This window comes from Scardinius erythrophthalmus (assembly GCF_964197995.2).
Source record: "Scardinius erythrophthalmus genome assembly, chromosome: 18".
Taxonomy (NCBI): Eukaryota; Metazoa; Chordata; class Actinopteri; order Cypriniformes; family Leuciscidae; genus Scardinius; species Scardinius erythrophthalmus.
The window spans coordinates 33,651,240-33,672,624 of record NC_138238.1 but is presented as its reverse complement, the minus strand read 5'-3'; the positions used below and the strand labels follow the sequence as shown (position 1 = coordinate 33,672,624).

The following is a 21,385-nucleotide window of genomic DNA, read 5'->3' as shown; positions in this document are numbered from 1 at the left end:
TTTTACTTCACAATTAGGCTAAGTTGCAATTAGGCAGCTGGTGCAACAGGCCCCTGGTCATCAGGGTTTGGCTAAAAGGGAGCATAAGCCACCCCCCTCAATGTTGTTTGCTAGAAGTCTGTCAGACAGACGTGATTGCACAGGACAGATATTTCAGTGATATCTGTCAGGTAGTGCCTGTGCACTTGACATGTCTGAGTTGTGGCTCTCTTGTGGTAGATGCAAGTTTGCATCTGGTATAGGGTATGCAATTATCTAAACCCACTCCTCTCTCTCTCACAATTTCCTGCCTCCTCTTCACTGCATCAATCTAAGAAAGAAGATGAATCTCCTGTAAAACTTAAACAAGAAAACATGGGGAAAAATAACAAAGAAGCATCATTTTGCAAAGTGCAACTTAACCTTTAGGCTCAATTTAGGCTTAATTTCGGAGTTGTGATATCAACAAAAGGCAAAGTATGAAGCGTTAAGTGTAGGGATGTCCTACTCTTGCATAGCCAGACCTTCAGACTAATGGCAGAAGGTCTGGACTCCATAACAGCTTTCATTGGCCTAGAACTGCCAACTGCCAGACTGCCAAACAGAGGCAGTCTGACTGACATTTAAAGCAAGCAATCACCGTTTGTTTTGTTCAGCGTCATATTTAGGTATGTGAAAATCTGAACTCGATGTCCCTAACAGACAGACGTGTAAAACTCTTGAATGTCTATGCTGTGAACTTACCATACTTCACATACTTTTGAAAATCCAGCTTTTAATTGATCGCAATAAGCGCTCTTTTGTTACAGTTGTAAACACGATAGCTTTCCTCTTCCATGATGTTATTTGGTGTCACAGCGGCTTTGTTTCCAGGCAGACCATTAAAGAACATGACACAAATCTCCCAGAACTCCTGTAGAATTCACCTAATGATGACTTTGAAAATCCCGAAGTATTTCCTATTTAGTGTGCCTTATGCATCAGATGTTTAGCCAACGGTCCGTGGGCCATACATTGAAGCGTGTTCATTGGTTGATGTGTAATTAACAACAATACCTTGATGTGCTGATTTATGTTGATTAACTTTTATTTGAGGAATTCTGTTAATAATTTTATTTGAGGAATTCTCTCAACAATACCTTGATGTGCTGATTTATGTTGATTAACTTTTATTTGAGGAATTCTGTTAATAATGGGCTATTAAGTTTGTGTTTATTGTACTTTTCCCTTTTGTCAGGGCTGAGGAGAAGGTAACACCAGCTGCCAGAATCACCTCATGTGGCCTGCTAACAGCAGCACAGGCTTGGGAGCTCAAAGTCGAATTGAGGAACTGAAGTTTCCAGAAGCTGCTGCCATTACATCGCTAAGGCCAGATCTCAGAAGCCTCCTAGCAGATTATCCTCTTAGAACTTTCAGTCCCCTGGAAGGACTGTCTCGAGGAGGCCAATGAGAGGAAGAGTACATTGAGTCAAGTACATTGAGCTGGTACAAGAGAGATGATTTAATGGCTAGAATGCAAGGTGCGAGCCCACTGAGGTGCGGTGCAGAAGGTTCGCAGCTCAGTCTCTCTGCAGGGCCTATGACATGCTGGGTATAAAAGGGGCCAGTAGACAAAGGGGCATTAAGCCGGTCACAAAGACAGTGGAAGTTGCTTCGAGGTGGTTATGGATCAGAAGAGGAGAGTCGTGGGTGGGGTAGTGCTACCTGGACACAAGTCGGGGCTTGATCAACCCTGGATCCCCTGGGCAAGGCCAAATCAACTGATGACCCCAACATCACTTGACGATAGGGTTGGGCGGTATTAATATCGGATACCGCGGGATCTTAAAATAGCACCGGTATCAGTTTCAATACCGTCATTACCGGCACTTATATAGCCTATAATATATATAATTTATTTATTGCCTAAAAAATGCTTATGTGTGGTTGCAGTTTGGCAATATTTCTGGTTCCAACCGAATGAGAAGGGAGAGGCGGTAAATACTGACGAGGCAATTTGTAAATTGTTCCAAAAAAAGGTGACCGCGAGAGATGTAAACACCTCTAACCTAATGTCGCATCTCCGAAACTACCACCCACTCACTGCTGCCAGGATGCATTTTGTTCTCGAGTTCATTAAATAAACGCATTAAGTTTCGTATTTGTTAAAATATTATAATGTTATTTTTTCCATCTTTCTTGATTATGAAAAGTGAACAGCACAAATAAGATGGGATGCATCGGGAGTCAGACGATTTGACCACTTCAATAAATTTCGTTTTGTAAAAGGCCTCTTTAAAACGAATTTCGTTTTGTATAAATTGTATCTTAATTTTAATACATTTTTCATCAACCAATTGCCTATATATTTAATATAATCATGACATGATGGGCGATGGCATGCCGCGGTCACTTGCATTGAAATCTCATAAATTAACCGAAACTTGGAGATGGCGATCGTCAATTTCTTTAAACAAAACAATTCAAAACGAAAAGAAATATAGGGTAGCCTACTCTCTGATTAATCCATGATGTGCATTTCTCTCTATGGCGTTCACAGAGATGGCGATCGTCAATTTCTCAAAACGAAAAGACAAAGGCCACTCTGATTATTTAATCCATGATGTGCATTTCTCTCTAGGCGCGTTCATACGGAGATGTGATCATCAATTTCAGCAAACGAAACCATACAAACCGAAAAGAAATAGACTAGCCTACTCTCTGTAATCCATGATGTGCATTTCTCTCTATCGTTCACTATGGAGATGGTGATCGTCAATTTCTTTAAACAAAACAATTCAAAACGAAAAGAAATATAGTCTGATTAATCAATGATGTGCATTTCTCTCTATATGCGCGCTCACTACAGAGATGGCGATCGTCAACTTCCACCTTTGCAGAAAAGTTTTAATAAAAATCAAATGGACACGCGTCACCGGATTACAAAGGCACTTCTTGCTTGTTGCACGCACACAGATATTATGTTAAATAATGGTGGGCTCGGGCTCATAATAACAGTTAATGCCGTCGACCGGACTCAGACACAACGTGCACGGCTTGATTTGTTTTTGTTTTTTGCCCGATCTGGCATTCAGTTTCTGAACTGTGTAGGCACAAACCAACAGTTTGGTGACGCCGTCTGAGCCCATTATGTCATAATTTTTAATTAGTCACGGTAATACCGTATACCCCGGTAAAATAGGGAGGGGGTTTGACGGTATCAAAATTCGAATACCGCCCAAGCCTACTTGACGATGTGTCAAGGTGTATCACATGCATCACATTCAGGGTTTGAAATTAACACCCGCCAAATGCGGGTAAAAATCAACTGTTGAATCACTAGCCAATTTGGCGGGTTACTTATTATGTTTACTCACTTTGCAGGGGAAGTTCGTGTAAGCCAAATATGCGCAGATTTAACGCAAATACTCAACTCATGAGTCATCATGATGTATTAAATATAGCGTATTGTGCAGAATCTGCACATATCTGGCTTACTTGAACATTAAGTCCATCATGGCCTCCTAATAATCCCCATATATATCATTAAAAATTACAGATTAAAAAGCATTCGGTTAACAGAAAATACATTGTTATTTTCCAACATCCTACATTTTTTTAATATGTTTTGTATTGTATTGATATGTCCACCTAAAATACATTTTTGGTGAAAAGGATGAGGATGAAAGAGGGAGGAGATGAGGGACGCAGGATGACAGGTTTTGTTTGAATAAAAAAAAAATAAGAAAGAAATGTATGAAATCCAAATTGTATAATATACATTTGTTATATATACACTCACCTAAAGGATTATTAGGAACACCTGTTCAATTTCTCATTAATGCAATTATCTAATCAACCAATCACATGGCAGTTGCTTCAATGCATTTAGGGGTGTGGTCCTGGTCAAGACAATCTCCTGAACTCCAAACTGAATGTCAGAATGGGAAAGAAAGGTGATTTAAGCAATTTTGAGCGTGGCATGGTTGTTGGTGCCAGACGGGCCGGTCTGAGTATTTCACAATCTGCTCAGTTACTGGGATTTTCACGCACAACCATTTCTAGGGTTTACAAAGAATGGTGTGAAAAGGGAAAAACATCCAGTATGCGGCAGTCCTGTGGGCGAAAATGCCTTGTTGATGCTAGAGGTCAGAGGAGAATGGGCCGACTGATTCAAGCTGATAGAAGAGCAACTTTGACTGAAATAACCACTCAGTACAACTGAGGTATGCAGCAAAGCATTTGTGAAGCCACAACACGCACAACCTTGAGGCGGATGGGCTACAACAGCAGAAGACCCCACCGGGTACCACTCATCTCCACTACAAATAGGAAAAAGAGGCTACAATTTGCACGAGCTCACCAAAATTGGACAGTTGAAGACTGGAAAAATGTTGCCTGGTCTGATGAGTCTCAATTTCTGTTGAGACATTCAGATGGTAGAGTCAGAATTTGGCGTAAACAGAATGAGAACATGGATCCATCATGCCTTGTTACCACTGTGCAGGCTGGTGGTGGTGGTGTAATGGTGTGGGGGATGTTTTCTTGGAACACTTTAGGCCCCTTAGTGCCAGTTGGGCATCGTTTAAATGCCACGGCCTACCTGAGCATTGTTTCTGAACATGTCCATCCCTTTATGGCCACCATGTACCCATCCTCTAATGGCTACTTCCAGCAGGATAATGCACCATGTCACAAAGCTCAAATCATTTCAAATTGGTTTCTTGAACATGACAATGAGTTCACTGTACTAAAATGGCCCCCACAGTCACCAGATCTCAACCCAATAGAGCATCTTTGGGATGTGGTGGAACGGGAGCTTCGTGCCCTGGATGTGCATCCCACAAATCTCCATCAACTGCAAGATGCTATCCTATCAATATGGGCCAACATTTCTAAAGAATGCTTTCAGCACCTTGTTGAATCAATGCCATGTAGAATTAAGGCAGTTCTGAAGGCGAAAGGGGGTCAAACACAGTATTAGTATGGTGTTCCTAATAATCCTTTAGGTGAGTGTATATATATATATATATATATATATATATATATATATATATATATATATATATATATATATATATATATATATATATATAACAGATGCAAAAGCCTCTAAGTGCCATCTGAAATTTTCTTCTAGAATGAACATTTTTATCAAGCTTGTATATTTAAGTTCAGTAATTTCACTTAAATGACAATTAATAGGTAATTTCTATTGCCATTTAAGTGAATTTACTGAACTTACATATACAAGCTTGATAAAAATGATCATTCTAGAAGAAAATTTCAGATGGCACTTAGAGCACTGAAACTGTGCTCGTTAAAATCACAAATGATTTACTTTTAGCTTCTGACCAAGGCTGTATCTCAATACTAGTTTTACTTGATCTTAGTGCTGCGTTCGATACTATAGATCACACAAAACTCTTAGATCGACTACAAAATTATGCTGGTGTTCAAGGACAAGCATTAAGCTGGTTCAAATCATACCTATCTGACCGCTACCATTTTGTCTATTTAAATGGAGAAAAATCGATCATAACTTCAGTAAACTATGGAGTGCCGCAGGGATCTGTGTTGGGCCCTCTATTATTCTCAATATATATGATGCCACTTGGAAATATTATAAGGAAACATGGAATTAGTTTCCATTCTTATGCTGATGACACTCAAATATATATTTCATCACGGCCGGCTGAAAACGCTAAATTATCCAAATTGACAGAGTGTGTTAAAGATATAAAAGATTGGATGACGCGTAATTTTCTTTTATTAAATCCAGACAAAACAGAGGTACTACTTATCGGTTCAAAAAACCGCCCACAAAACCTCTCACAATACAAATTTAACATAGTAGGATATCCTGTTACTTTATCCTCTACAGTAAAAGACCTGGGTGTTATACTAGACTGCAACCTGTCTTTTAAAAATCATATTTCATATGTTACAAAAACAGCCTTTTTCCACCTTAGAAACATTGCTAAGCTACGTAATATGCTACAGTATCAGTTTCTGATGCAGAAAAGTTAGTTCATGCATTCATGACCTCGAGACTAGATTGCTGTAATTGCTGTTAGCTGGTTGTCCTGTATCCTCAATAAACAAGCTACAGTTAGCCCAAAATGCAGCCGCTAGAGTTCTTACTAGATCAAGAAAATATGATCATATAACATTTTATCATCACTACATTGGTTACCTATAAAGTTCCGTATTAATTACAAGGTATTGCTACTGACTTATAAAGCCCTAAACGGCTTAGCTCCAGTCTATTTAACGGATCTTCTATCGCCCTATAATCCATCGCGCTCTTTAAGATCACTAAATTCGAGGTGTTTGGTCATACCTAGGATATCCAGATCCACCAAAGGAGGGAGAGCATTTTCACACTTAGCTCCAAAACTCTGGAATAGCCTTCCTGATACTGTTCGTTGCTCAGACTCGCTCTCCCAGTTTAAAACTAGATTAAAGACGCATCTCTTCAGCCAGGCATTCATATAATATTTTTAATCTTACAGTTAAATCCAGCCTCTAGTTCATAAACGCCAGAGGAGAACTGGCCCCCGACTGAGCCTGGGTTCTCCCAAGGTTTTTTTTTTTTTCTCCATTAGGTCACCTGATGGAGTTTTAGGTCACCATTAGGTCACTTGATGGAGTTTTTCGGTTCCTTGCCACTGTTGCCTTTGGCTTGCTCAGTTGGGGATATTTAATTTAATTTAATCAATCAATAATACTATTGATCAGCCTTACCAAACGTGGACGTTTTTTCCACTAGAAACAAACCTTGTTGTGTTATTTTGATTTAATATTGTGAAGCTCCTTTGATACAATCTGTATTGTGAAAAGCGCTATACAAATATACTTGACTTGACTAGAGGCTTTTGCATCTGAACTCTTCATATATATATATATATATATATATATATATATATATATATATATATATATATATATATATATATATATATATATATATATATATATATATATATATATACAGTCGTGTTCAGAATTAATCATACCCCAGGTAAATATGATCAAAAATGGCTGTAAAAAATAAATCTGCATCGTTTATCCTTTTGATCTTTCATTCAAAAAATTGGCAATAATCTAACCTTTCATTGAAGTAAAATAATTGAAAGTGGGGGGGAAATCACATTATGAAATAAATGTTTTTCTCCAAAACACGTTGGCCACAATTATATTTAATTGATAATTGATACCTCTAGATTTTTTTTTTATGAATAAAATATCTCTGAAGTATATTCCCATTAATATTTACCTTATTTTTTAGCACACCAGGGAGACTAGGAACATGAAATTGTCCAGCTATGACTTCTTGTTTCACAGGACTTTATATATGAGGAAACACAAAGGCCAAATTCCCTTAATCATCCTTCACAATGAGTAAAACCAAAGAATATAGTTCTGATGTGCAGCAAAAGATTGTTGAGCTTCACAAAATAGAAAGTGGCTGTAAGAGAATAGCTAAAGAATTGAAAATCCCCATTTTGACCATCAGGGAAATAATTAAGAAGTTATAATCAACTAAAGATGTTACGAATCTGCCAGGAAGAGGACGTGTATCTATATTGTCTTAATGGACGGTGAGGATGAAAGTTTGAGTGGCCAAAGACTCTTCAATAATCACAGATGGAGAATTGCAGAGATTAGTTGAGTCTTGGGGTCAGAAAGCCTATAAAAAAAAAAAAAAAAACCCTACATCCCCACATGTTGTTTGGGAGGTTTTTAAGAAAAATGCTCCTCGCTCATCCAAAAACAAACTCCAGCATATTCAGTTGTCAGACACGACTGGAACTTCAAACGGCACAGGGTTCTATGGTTAGATGAAACAAAAAAAGAGCTTTTTGCCAGCAAACACGCTAGTTTGGTGCACACAAGAATAAAAAGTACCCCATGTGTATAATTTAATATACCATTGGATCTTTAATGTTGTGGACATATTTTTCTGCTGGAGGTCCTGGACTTCTTATTCAGATACATGGCGTCGTGGATTCTATCAAATATCAACAGATAATAAATCAAAAACTGACACCTTCTGCTAGAAATCTTATAATGGGCCGTGGTTGGATCTTACATCAGGACAACGATCCAAAACAAACATCAAAATCAACACAAAAATGTGTTAGAGAGCACAAAATGAAGCTTCTGCCATGAACGTCCCAGTTCCCTGACCTGATGAGTGGAGTGAACTGAAGAGAAGAAGCGCCAACATGGATCTGGGAATCTGAAGGATCTGGAGAGATTCTGTATGGAGGAACGGTCTCTGATCTCTTGTCAGGTGTTCTCCAAACTCATCAGGCATTATAGGAGAAGACTCAGAGCTGGTATCTTTGCAAAAGGAGATTGCAAAAAGGTATTTAATAAAAGGGTATCAATAATTGTGGCCAACGTGTTTTGGAGAAAAACATTTATTTCATAATGTGATTCCCCCCCCCCACTTTCAATTCTTTTACTTAAATGAAAGGTTAGGATTTTGTCAATTTATTGAATGAAAGATCAAAAGGATAAACGATGCAGATTTATTTTTTACAGCCATTTTTGATCATATTCACCAGGGGTATGATTAATTCTGAGCACCACTGTATATATATATATATATATATATATATATATATATAATATATATATATATATATATATATATATATAATTTTTTTTTTTTTGGCTAGTAGAGGTTCTGAATAGCCGGTAACTTAAAAATCCAGTAGCGAAATTGGCCAGTGAGTGAAAAAGTTCATTTCAAACCCTGATCACATTGTATGTTAAAAGGTTCTGCACTGCCTGTTGATTCAGTTGATTTTAATAAATATGTCACTATTGGCTAATATCCATTAGTGAATGTTTAGTGTACAAAGATCATAATGCAAGGCAATAACATTGCATATTTATAATCTTTTTTTTTTTTCAGTGGTATTCAATATTGGATTAGACTGATTCATACGCATATTCACATACTGTACTAGTCAGTTACAAAATGTCCATTTAAACATTAATGAAATTAGGTGTGGTGCACATCTCTAGTTACTGTAAGAGTGCACTGTACCAAAAATAATGCAAATGAAAATTGCTGTTGCCAACAAGACATTGAAAGGGGAATCAATCATACAGTCATGACATCATCTCAGCGAGGTGCTTCAAGAGCTGTGCTTATAACATGTGCAAAGTTTGGCATGTCAAACTGGAAAGCTCAGACATCTCAGTTATCTCCAGGGTGCCGCTTCGGTGGAGTCCTTCATGTCGGCCCCCTTTGTCAAAAACTAATTCAAGGATTTGTATCTCCAGTAAGTGTAAGCTAGCTTCATTATTGAAAGGCACCATTACTAAAGTTGAAATTTCATCTTTATACGCCACTGAGAAGTAAGGTTAGCAACTACTACTGTCATGAGAAGAGGTAAAACAGCTAAATCAGGACCATGTGACACTGAAGACTGGAGTAATGGCTGCTGAAAATTCTGCTTTTTTTCAGGTTCAGTCAGTGCCATACAATTCCAAGAATACACCTGCGTTCATTCACATTTCCAGGACATTTCAGTGATCCCTCCATTACTGTAATGTCCTGACATTTAAATAAATGCAGGTGTAATCTCTTTTTTTTTTTCTTCTTCTTCTTATTTTATTGCGTCTGGTTTGAGTCCCCACACTTGGATGGACTGTTAATTTTGTATGGAGTAGTGTTTAGTGCTGCACTGCTCATCTCATTGTTAACTTAGAATGGAACAAAATGATTTTAGCTACTTCACTAAACTCCACCAAACTCAGCTACTGAATGACACTACATGCTATTTTTAATTGCATACATCACATAGAATGCAGATGCCTGACAACAAAGGTGCCATCTCAAACCAGAGCGCCCTACAGAGCCGGCCCGAGGCATAAGCGAACTAAGCGGCTGCTTAGGGCCCCGTGGCCACCAGGGGGCCCCCAATCGACAATTGAGGTTTTTTTTTTTGTTTTTTTTGTTTTTTTTTTACATATTAATTAACTTAAACAAGTGACATAAATGAATGAATTAATGACTAATTCAAGACAAGAAAATTCTGATTTCATGATCAATATACCTGCCTACAACAACTGTGTCTGCCAGTGTTTGAGTCATGCGCATAACCTCGCGTGCATAGACAATTCGTGCGCAAAGTCACGGTATGTTAAGCCATGTCACAAAAATTGGATTTGATCAATGGTTGATGATTTACATTTAAATCAATGATTTATACTTTAAATGTAATAATATTCTGAACAGAACAAGAGTAAAAAAATAACTATAAGCAAGCCAAAACGAAATAATTGAAAGCGAAAGTGAAAGTAAGCGGCGTTGGGCTCACGTATCTCTCTCAAAAGAATCAAAATGTTTCAACATTCGCGATGTATTTGGATGGTAAACTATTCTTTATTATAGGTTTTGTACTTTACTCGCGTTCCAATATTGACGGGGAAAAAAATCATCCTCTTCACTTGCGCTAAAATGTGCTTGGAAACATCACAGTGGAGCAGTGCTTACGCTGAATGTACGAATTGTACAACTGACTATTTAAACAGAGCAGTGTAATTTTTATATGTTAGGTTGACAATTTTATTATTATATTCTATTATGGCTATAACGAGCAGGCGTGTGTGTGTGTGTGTGTGTGTGTGTGTGTGTGCGTGTGTGTGTGTGTGTGTGTGTGTGTGTGTGTGTGTGTGTGTGTGTGTGTGTGTGTGTGTGTGTGTGTGTGTGTGTGTGTGTGTGTGTGTGTGTGTGTGTGTGTGTGTGTGTGTGTGTTTGTGTGTGTGAGGCGCGGGCGCGATCAAACAGTGGAAATATAAAAACATACTCCGTCATGTTCATACAAGACATCATTCAAACTGCAAAGTGTTGCAAAACGTTGGAGGATATTTTGCAAATAATGTATTTAATATGTTTTGTGACAGTTTGTTTTCAGAAGTTTCAGAAGTAAAAGAGTAAAGAAAAAGTTAAAACTTTTTATTTAAGTATCTATTTTTTATTAAGTATTTATTTTGTATTAATACATAACCTCATTGTATTAATTTATAATTTAACATTATAGCGTGACATTTGTGTCAATAATCGTCAAGCACAGGTGACTCCGCGTGGTGGGTTTACATAATAAAAACACATTATTTATTCTGGCTTCATAGAAAATGCTGTTAAAAATGTTAACTGACAAGTAAGTGTGCAAACATGTGTAATCGCAGAAAATGTGTTTCCATTAACCAGGGAGATGCAGTTGTGTATCCTTTGTGTAGGTCATAATAGTATGACCCATATACCATAATTTCCCTGGTTCTAAAAATACCATTGTTCTCTCTCATTAACAAGCCAGCAGGGCTATAATACACTTCACTCCACTGTGTCATTGTAATATATGTCAGAGACTAAAATAACCATGGACGTGCTTAGCAGCGTTAATACAAACCCATTCACCACCAAGAAAAAATGTTAGGAAAACAGCAACCTCCATGTTACCAAACTGAGATTTGCTTATATTCATAATACAGTTTGAAAGACAGTGAAATATGGTGCTGTTATGAACTGAATAGCAGGACCCAGAGAAAATTAGCTGATGGCACCACAGTGGCCTGCACTTTCCATGTGACCTGATGCAGTGTTGTGATATTTAGTATTGCTGGAGAGTAACTTACTAAAAACAGTGACAATATTAAAAATTGCATTACAGAAGATTTTTTGGCTAAAATCAGTTATTGTGCAAGTATATCACATATCATATTTCAAAACTGTTTCCTTATCCTGATTCAAAATGGTAAGACTATAATAATGGTTTAGAATTGGAGATGTTTTCATTGAATAGTAGAAGACAGTTATCTACTCAAAAGACAATGTATGGATAATCGTCTTTTTTAAGTTATGTCCTTTCTTTTTGGAGGGTGTGAATTTTGCCATTGTTAATGAAAATTGCTCTGATAAAATAATTGACTTTAATCACAGGTATACCAGTATGCCTCAAACCATCATATTCATCTGCACACAAGTGCTGAGCTGAAGCACATCTCATGTAATTACAAAAACAATGTTCCCCAGTGAGTAACTTGCAATTTTACATCTTATGGGCCAAATCTTCCATACTGCATCTTTAACTCTTAAGTTTTTATTTTCAAATAAATTATTATATTTAAAATTCAAAAAATACATTAACATTTGATTTTTCATTAAATGGATGAAAAAGGATGAATAAAATCAAGAAGTTCAAGTACAGCCTTTTTTGTTTAAATATTATAAATATTTGATAAAACAAAACAAAACAAAACAAAACAAAACAAAACAAAACAAAACAAAACAAAACAAAACAAAATAAAATAAAATAAAATAAAATAAAATAAAATCATATAGTGTGATTAAAATGCTCAGGAACAAAGTAACAAAACAGTTTCTCATGACTGTGTCAAGGTCAATAAACGTCAAAATATATATGATTAGGGTGTGTACACTCGCATATATTTAATGTGTTGATTCAATGCTTTTTAATTGATGGTTTCATAATGGTTTCACACATACATTTCACACGTTTTTTTTTTTTTTTTTTTTTGGTGTGTAATGTTGCTGCTTGAGAATGAAAAAGTTCTGCAAAGTTATAAAGCTATTCTCTATATCAGTGCACACTGTTTCATAACTCCCTGAAACGGCTCGATTGTAGTCTTGAGGCAAGGCCTGGTTGAGTTGCATTAGTAGTGTGATGAAACTCATGGTTATGCTAAGTGGCATGGCATTTGACCAAGAACTGGACACACTGGTCCAGCCGACCAATCAGAACACATTGAGCTTTTCGGACATAAAGGCTTCATAGACACCAGAACTAAACAGAGAGTTACTGACAGACTGTGAATAGAGGTGCTGCAACATTGTAAAATATGTGAACATTCAAGCATAAAAATATATTCTAAGTAGCCCCCAAAAACAAAAAAAATCATACTTTGTAAAAGGGCATTATAGATCCAGATTCAGTTCAGACTCAATATATATCGATATATATATAATAAAATATTTCCACTTGCATTGAGAATCTATACAACGACACGGATTGCAGTCGATCAGAATTCCTTTAGTGCAGTATGCAGTTTTAAAAATAACCCCAGAGAGAAAAATCGAGTGTGGAGAAGCGAGTTTGGACAAAGTCCTTGACATGAAAGCTGCAAGCCCCAGTGACAGAAACTGAGCTAAGCAGGCTTGTCAAGGAAAGGTGGCACGGAGCCCTTACCGTGAAGGCATAACTCGGCTGTTCTTCATGGTCCACGGGCCTCAGTAGTGTCAGGTAGCGTGCCATCCCACTGGGCGTCACTGCAAAGATGCTGTTGTAGTTGTCCAGAGAGATGTGCACCATAGGATCTTTCGTCTGCAGTGGAAATAAATCACCGTAAACACCCGTGTCAGAAGGCAGAGACATCAGAAGATAGAGCTTGCTGGGAATATGGCTACACAAATTGCTATGAATGGGAAAACACTCATAGACCAAGTGCATTAGAAAAACACACTGTAAGGAGAACTCAAGAAAACAAGTCATAAGAAAGATAAACAACTCAAAACCTTCTGAAAGAAAGTGCAAGAGCCAGAAGCACCGACTTGTGAAGTTAAAGGCACTGGCACTGATATCTGATATATCAAAGTAAATTAAGGAACATAAATATCTAAACAGTTTATAAAAGAGCAACAGCATTTCAAGACTTAGAGAGCAGCTGAAAAAACACTTTCATGCTAACAAAATTGGTTAAAATAGCGTTGTATTTTCTGCACATAATATGGGATAGGAAAAAAATAATATCATGTATGATCTAACAATATTTTCTTACTATGTTTCATTGAAATATTTGCTTTAACAAAGATACTTAGAAAAATTTAGAGTAAAGAGTTCCTGAAATCACATTAAGAATTTTCCATCTGTATGAATGCTGATATTTTACATGGTGCTCTCAATCCCACCCAACCATTATCTAAAAGAGCAGATTGCGGTTTATACCTGCTCAAATTCCTGCCGGACCCTAGAATTCCTGCAGTACTACAATATATGTAGACTATTAAATCAACCATTATGCCCTTGCAGTACATACATTTTTCATGGCACACTGTGCATTATGTGATCTGAGTGCAGATACTGTTGCAGACCTCTTAAAAAGTGCATGAGATACAAATTTGCGTGTGAGGTTTAATTGAAAAGTATAGTGCAAAATAAGTGACCCCATCTGTGAAAACCCGGATAAAATCACAGCATCTAATTATGAGATGAAGAGCATCAAATTAGTCAAAATGAAGAAAATAGTTAATGTGTGTTTATTGCTGTGAATGGTGGATTACACCAAGGGATTCGAGATACAGTAGTCAAATTTTCATTTATAACATCGACACTACTTTTTATTATTTTGCGCAAAAAAAAAAAAAATCAGACATTGGCTTCGTAAACATTGATTTCAATCATCTCTTGGTTTACTTTCGGTGCAGAAACACCTGCTGATTCTTGTATCATTCAGTTCAGGAACTTCTTTTCTACCATTAGAAAACGCAAACAGGCCTTAATATCAGTCCGCACCAACGGCATTCAGGTCAACACCTGTTAATGGGACAGTTCACCCAAAAATGTAAATTCTATCATCATTTACTCACCCGCAAGCTGTTCCAAACCTGAATACATTTCTTTGTTCTGCTGAACACAAAGGAAGATATTTTGAAGAATGTTTTAACCAAACAGTTGTGGGGCACCATTTACTTCAATTTATATACTTGTTAGGGACAACCTAAAACGAGGTATTCTGTGAAGTTAACATGCACAAACTGTATAGTGATTCTAGTGAGGTCATCGGCTTTCGAGCCATAAGTGAACGCACATTTTATTGTCTATGGCAGCAGAATGTGCCAAACGTGTCGCCATTGAAACTGATGTCAGATCTATGCTGGACCTGACAAAAGGACAGTGCTTTTTTGGTAAAGGCCTCAAAGAAAGACTTGGGGGAGAGCACTAGCAAAAGCAGAAAAACATATGTGGCAGGACACAACAAAACAACATTCATACTACAACAGCAAGGTCGGGGAGTGCTGCAGAGTTTTAGCTGAGAATGGTGACTCCAAACTGCTGGAACCTGGGAACAGGGCACAAGGCTTTTTACTGTCCCCATGTATGGCTTGAACTCCTACCGGTTCCTACCAGTTTTTCAGAAAGCATCCATCAATCAAGCCACACAGTCAGAGCCAGTCAAACAGTGAGAAACCTGCCACTCTGGTACCAGAAGGACTAAGCAACAAGAGGAAAATGTACCTCTTCAATGAGATTTGGGAATTTGTGGCAGAAAGTTATAGAGATATTGTATGCCCTAAACAAGGTTACAACTGATGAAAATAACAATGTTGTCCTTGCAGAGGTGCTGACCCCTGCTTCACCCAATATTTGAGGTGTTGGAAGACCAAAAAAGACCCTAAGTGGTCTTGCCAATAGAAGTAAACTGGCTTAGAACATTGACTGTGTAGCCTCTTATCTGTTTATGTACATACTCGCATGACAATCACTTAGCTGTGAGCAAGTATTATATTTCTGACCTTTTTACTACCAAAATGTACATACTTTTGTAAATAGAATCCCTGAGATTATCAGGGATTGGGAAAGATTATTGCATCAAATATTTTACATCTAGACAAGTTTAGAATGTGTGGTTCTGTACACAGAAACTGTGTATACAAGGTTTGAAAATGACTCGCTAACATTTGCTTTTGTGTCGTCCCATATTTAATCCAAATGTTACACAGTAGCCCAGAAAGAGATTTACTGCATATATATTGCATTAAATATTATATATATATTACTGTGCATTTACATTATTTAATTCTCTAACAAGTTAAATTTTGGCTTTGGCAATGCTATACTGTAAAAAACAGGTTTGTAATGTTTGTACAGAAAAAAAACTGTAAGAATGCTACAGTAAATAAATAAATACAAATATAAATAAACTAGTTTTTTTAGTTTTTGTTAAATTAATTTATCATACATGGTGAAAAACTATCATTACCATTTAATTTATGGCGGGGGGAAAACGACAGTAAAAGGACTTTCCTAGAAGTCCCTGTGTGACACATCACATACAGTTACTGTATATTATTGAAAATGTTTTATTTTATCTTTGACCACCTGTATAATCATGGTGGATCTCAGTACATATATATATATAAAATTATTATTATTATTGCATTTACATTTAGTGGCACACAAATCACACACTTCAAATGTAACACTGATGTTGTTTGCAATTCCTCATTATGCTCTAGATTTTTCAGCTGAATGCAGTCCTCCAAATTTACCAGATTATTAATGAGATACATTAGATTGATTGCCAGTCAGCCCAAAAATGTAAATCAAAATCAATAAACAAGACGCAGGGCAGTAATCATGCAGAGCATTAAGCAAATTGAATAATACAAAAAGACAGCACAGCAAAAATGAGAAAGAGAAAGCAAACAAGGGCTTTTTCACTTCTCACATCTCACAGTAATTTTATTAATACCTACAGGCACATCGCTGGGATTCAGCTTTAGATGGGAGACAAAACATATGCTTGACATTAGAGTGTTTTCCATCTATAAGACTTATGTGATTAAAGAGATAGTTCACCTATAAATGAACATTCTGTCGTTGTTTATTCATCCTCATGTCATTCCAAAACTTTATTTCTTCCATGGAACACAGAAGAACATATTTTTCAAAATGTCCAGACTTCTACTTTCCATACACCATAAAGATCACGATATACTAGTAGCAAACGAAATCAACAACGAACTGGAGTGACATGATTTAGAACAAAATCGGGCCAAAACAAAGTTTGTTTGTAGTTCATTTTGGGAGTTCAAAACAGACTGCTAAAGCAAACTTTCCAGAAAAGTAAACATGATTGGTCAATGGTGATTACGTAAAACGTAGGTGTGGCTCTGAGGCTCCGCCTTCTTTGATGTGGACATCTTCATTTATTCAAGTTCATTTATTTTCTTCTCAGATGCGAATAAAAACATGAACACACTGCACAGCTGCTTTACAGTAGAAACTGTAAGTTGTAATTCTCATGAAAAGTGACACTGAAACTTTTTTTTCATGTTTAATACTATAAAGCAGTTTGCTTTTCAGCAATTTAAAGTATAACTTGCTATATAAATAAAGGTGACTTGACTTATGAGAGTAGAAGCAAGGAAAAGAGCAACATAGACATTCTTCAAGATATCTTCTTTTGCATTCAGATGATTTATCATGACATGCGAGTGAGTAAATGATTGTTTTATTGTTGTGTGAACTGTCCCTTTAAGTTAGACGTTTGTCAGAATTCGCTATGTTCTAAATACTTTGCCTTTCTATAAAGCGGAGATAATTGCAAAGAGAGAACATTAGCGCACTAAGCGCCACCCCAATAACTCTCTAAGTGCGAGCCTCCGAGACCGTATCTCTGATGCTGTTTTCAATTTTAATTTGCTTTTCTAAATGCTCTATAGAGCAGGAGCTTTGCTTAACATCAGAGGAACATTTCTATACACACACATCCCTCAGGACATGTGAAAATGATTGCTGTCTGAGCCCAAGCACAGAAAAAGAACGAGTCCTCACCTCCTCGATGTCGTTATCCAGGGCTATAATGGCGAGGGGGGTGGAGAGATTGGCACTGCTCGAGATAGTTGTGCCCAGCGGAGCAGATTCCGAGATGAATCCATGATAAGTGGCCACCTGGAAGTACGGTGCCTGATTGTTCTCATCAAGCACCTCAATGTGGAGATTGGCAAATGCTGGGAGAGGGTGTCCATTATCCTGCTCCGCCTAGAGAAAAGAATGCCATGAGTTGAGAGATCCTGACCTTAAGATGGAATACTGTGGTGTGAAACCACTGCTTTTTTGGATTACTGCATGCAGCATATAATAATTGCAATGTGATAAGCCTCTATGGGCATACGAGGGCTTAACACTATCTACAGACTTGCCCCGCTAAATTAAATAAAGACCATGGCTGATTAATTCAGGTCATTCTCAAACTTAATTCCATCTGAGCCTGGCATGCGCCCAAGTGCTCTGGGCATCTGAAAATGTAGTGTTGTAACTATTGCTTAATTCCTACCTCACCAGCAGCACCTATATAAAACTAACATAACATTTTAATGTCTGAAAATCCTGAACAGAGGTCCTGGATTACTAGGTCATGCAGCGATTTTTAAGTTTAAAAAATGCATGGTTTATAGTCTCCATGTAGATATAAAGAAATGTTTTGTACTGTTAAAATTACACACTTTGGGCCCAATTTCAACAATCTTAGCCATGGTCTAAAGTGCACGGCGCAAGTGCACTTAGGTCGTGTCCGAATCCACTTTTGCTAGTTTAATGATGGGAAAAATGGCCGGCGTGCCCGGCGTATGGTCTAAAAGGATTGTCCCTATTATCTTAATGAGTAAAGGGTGTGTTTTGGGCATAATGTGCTATAAACCAATCAGAGTCTCATCTCCCATTCCCTTTAAAAGCCAGTTATGCTCGCGCCATGTCGGATTCGCTATTTACATGGCGGAATTTGCAAGCGGAAAAACTGAACGCTTCTGTAGCGGGGAAACGGATCTCCTCGTGCACGAGGTTAAAGTGCGCAAAAAGACCATCTACGGGACAAAGTACACGCGTGTTGTGGACCCGCCTATAGGCGCACATTACTAACGCGCTCTTTAAATAAAATAAAATAAAATACTGCGCCATTGACTTTAGACCAGGTTGTTGTTGGTCAATGGCGCAGTCTATTTCATTTGCCTCAAAATAGCAACGTGCCAACAATGTGCCTTCAGACCGGCACACCCATGGGCGCATAAATAGGCGCAAATTCATTTGCTATTTAAACAACGTGGCGCAGGACATGAAAATTATAACTGCGTCGGGCTTAAACTAGCAAAAAACACTTGCGTCTGACGCTGCATTGCGCTGTGTGTATGATAGGGCCCCTTATAAAACAGACTGAATACTAGGGCTGCATGATGTAGGAGTAACTGTGATATTTCTGAAATTTTGAAATAAGGTCTGAGGTTAACACAAGTATGAATCCGTTCGAATGACCTAACCCTGACCCGCCCCTAAACCTACAGTATCCCATCACGGGGGTTTAGACAAATTGTACAAATCCGTATGAATAGATCATGAGATGGCATTGGTCATACTCACTTGTGAATCTCTTTTTTTTAAGCTTTTACTTTTGCTAAAGGCTGTTGCTAACATCAGAATATGAAGTTTATTGCATCAGCTAGATTACCTCTCATGCTCAAATTGAAACCTCGCAGACATTTTTAGTTTGGGATGCATGCAAATGTGAAATGAAATGATGTATAATATTTTGGTGGTGTGGTGTATACTGGCTTACAGCAAGACATTATTAAAAAGATAATTAAAGCAACAGAAAGAGATTATATTTCCGTCAATAAAGCTAGTCTCACTCGAGTGAATCAGCTTATGGTTCACCCACAGACTGTTGACTGACATTCTCATTCATACTGAACAAAAATGTTACTGAAGCATTGAGTTTGATCTAATGCAATAACATTCATCCATTTTTAAGTGTGGCTTAAGAGTTTGAATATTTTTGGAAGCCACTGTATATCTGATATATTACAGAATCCAACTGACAGGTATGTGTAAACCGATGGATTCTGGGAGTCTTGTAGCGTACGGACTACGTGATTGGATTTTGAGGGGGCTCAGCCTTGCTGCTTTTGCTTTGAAACTGAGATCTTGACTGGCAGGTTGACATGCTGTTGTCACAATAGGACTGATTTTATATGTGTGGTGCTAGAACTGAAATTCCCTAAGGAAAAACTAAGAGTTACTCTTTTGCTGATCTTACACTGATTTGCAGGGGAAAAACTACTGTACCTGGCAGTCTGTGATACTTTGTGAACTACATTCATGACTATATCCAACCCAGCTAACATTTCAGTTTGGTTGTGGGAACATTAAAAAGCATATAATATAGAATACTCCTTCCACTCATCATCTGTGAAGTCGAGCAAGACCACCAGTTATTGTTTCGGACTCTCTTCCAAAGATGCCTTGTTTCAATGTGAATGAATTCATTCCGATCGAAACAAACTGTATTGTAAACGTAGTTACTGTTCACGCTTCTCTTTTCTATACACTGAAAGCAGACAGTGGCCAGGTCAAGCTCCAAAAGGGACATAAAAGGACCACAAAGACATGCAAGAGTCATGAAAATACTTCATATGTATATTCCACGACATCTGAAATTGTACAGTAGCTCTATGTGATGAACAGACCAATAGGTACTGTAAATCTAAAAATCTTGGCACATGAGGTTCGAGCTCCTTTTGTTTTCCACAGCAGAAAGCATATGGGTTTGACATGACATGAGAGTGAGTAAATATTGTCAGGATTTTTAATGTAGTCAATTAGTATTGAATCTGTTTACTCTCATGAACCATAGCTGTATTAGTGGTATTGCTGTATGCAGCTAGTCTTGTTCTTGCTCTTTGATCCTGAAAAGAGTGACAATGTTCAACACCCAGTCTGTTTCATCAACATAAATCCATGTCCAGTCCATGCTTCCCACTGTGAAAAGGTCAGTGGCATGCACAGCATTCCTTACAGATCATGCTTGCATTGACTATCATCCTAGAGCCTGACATTCAGTTCCTACACTCATGAACACGCTTGGCTCAACTCCACGATATTATTTTTCTCTTGCCCCTGGGATTCATTCCTAGAATGCAGTACAGTTTTATACCCCTGTTATGTATGTCTTAAAATGCTGTAAATAATATTTAAATCTTCTGTGGTTTTTTTTTTGTTGTTGTTGTTGAAATATCACAATTAAACTTGCGCGGATGTTGCCTTTTTTTTTTACCATGTCCAGGGTTCCTATACCTTTTTGAACAACAAATTCCCCACAAATCTCCAAGTCATAAAAGATAACTGAATACATTTATTTTTGATACATTTAAAAATATTTATTTACAATATTTAGCTACTGATACTATTTGTCCATGACTTCAAAAATTAAATTGTCACTGATTTCTCAGGCTTGCATATTGATCTATCTAGGCATGTAATATGTATGTATGTATGTATTCATTTATTAATTCCTTAATTTATCCAAGACAATGAGATATTTTAAATGTCTTGATGTTTGGCATTTAATTTCACTGATTTTATAGGCATTAATGCATGTATATATGTAGTATATATTTATCCAAAACAATGAGATACATTTCCTGATGTTTGACATCAAATTTCACTGATTTTCAAGGCAGTCATTCATTTGCTCGCTTGTTCACTCACTCACTGACTCACTCACTCACTTACTTACCCAAAAGAGATATTTTAAATGTCTTTATGTTTGACATTTAATTTTCGAGGCATTTATGTATGTATGTATGAATGTATGTATTTATTTACTTATT

General features: G+C 37.3%; 1 protein-coding gene across 4 annotated transcripts in view; it reads right to left on the bottom strand.

Annotated features, from left to right (window-relative positions):
• Nucleotides 1-21,385, bottom strand: part of pcdh15b (protocadherin-related 15b) — a 235,274-nt gene that overhangs the window by 123,067 nt on the left and 90,822 nt on the right. For all 4 annotated transcript variants that reach the window (XM_081393091.1, XM_081393093.1, XM_081393092.1 and 1 more), the window contains 2 exons: nt 17,559-17,765; nt 13,191-13,325 (listed from right to left, as the gene is read on the bottom strand). In XM_081393091.1, coding sequence (XP_081249217.1) covers nt 13,191-13,325; nt 17,559-17,765 — 342 coding nt within the window. The remainder of the gene's footprint in view (nt 1-13,190; nt 13,326-17,558; nt 17,766-21,385) is intronic.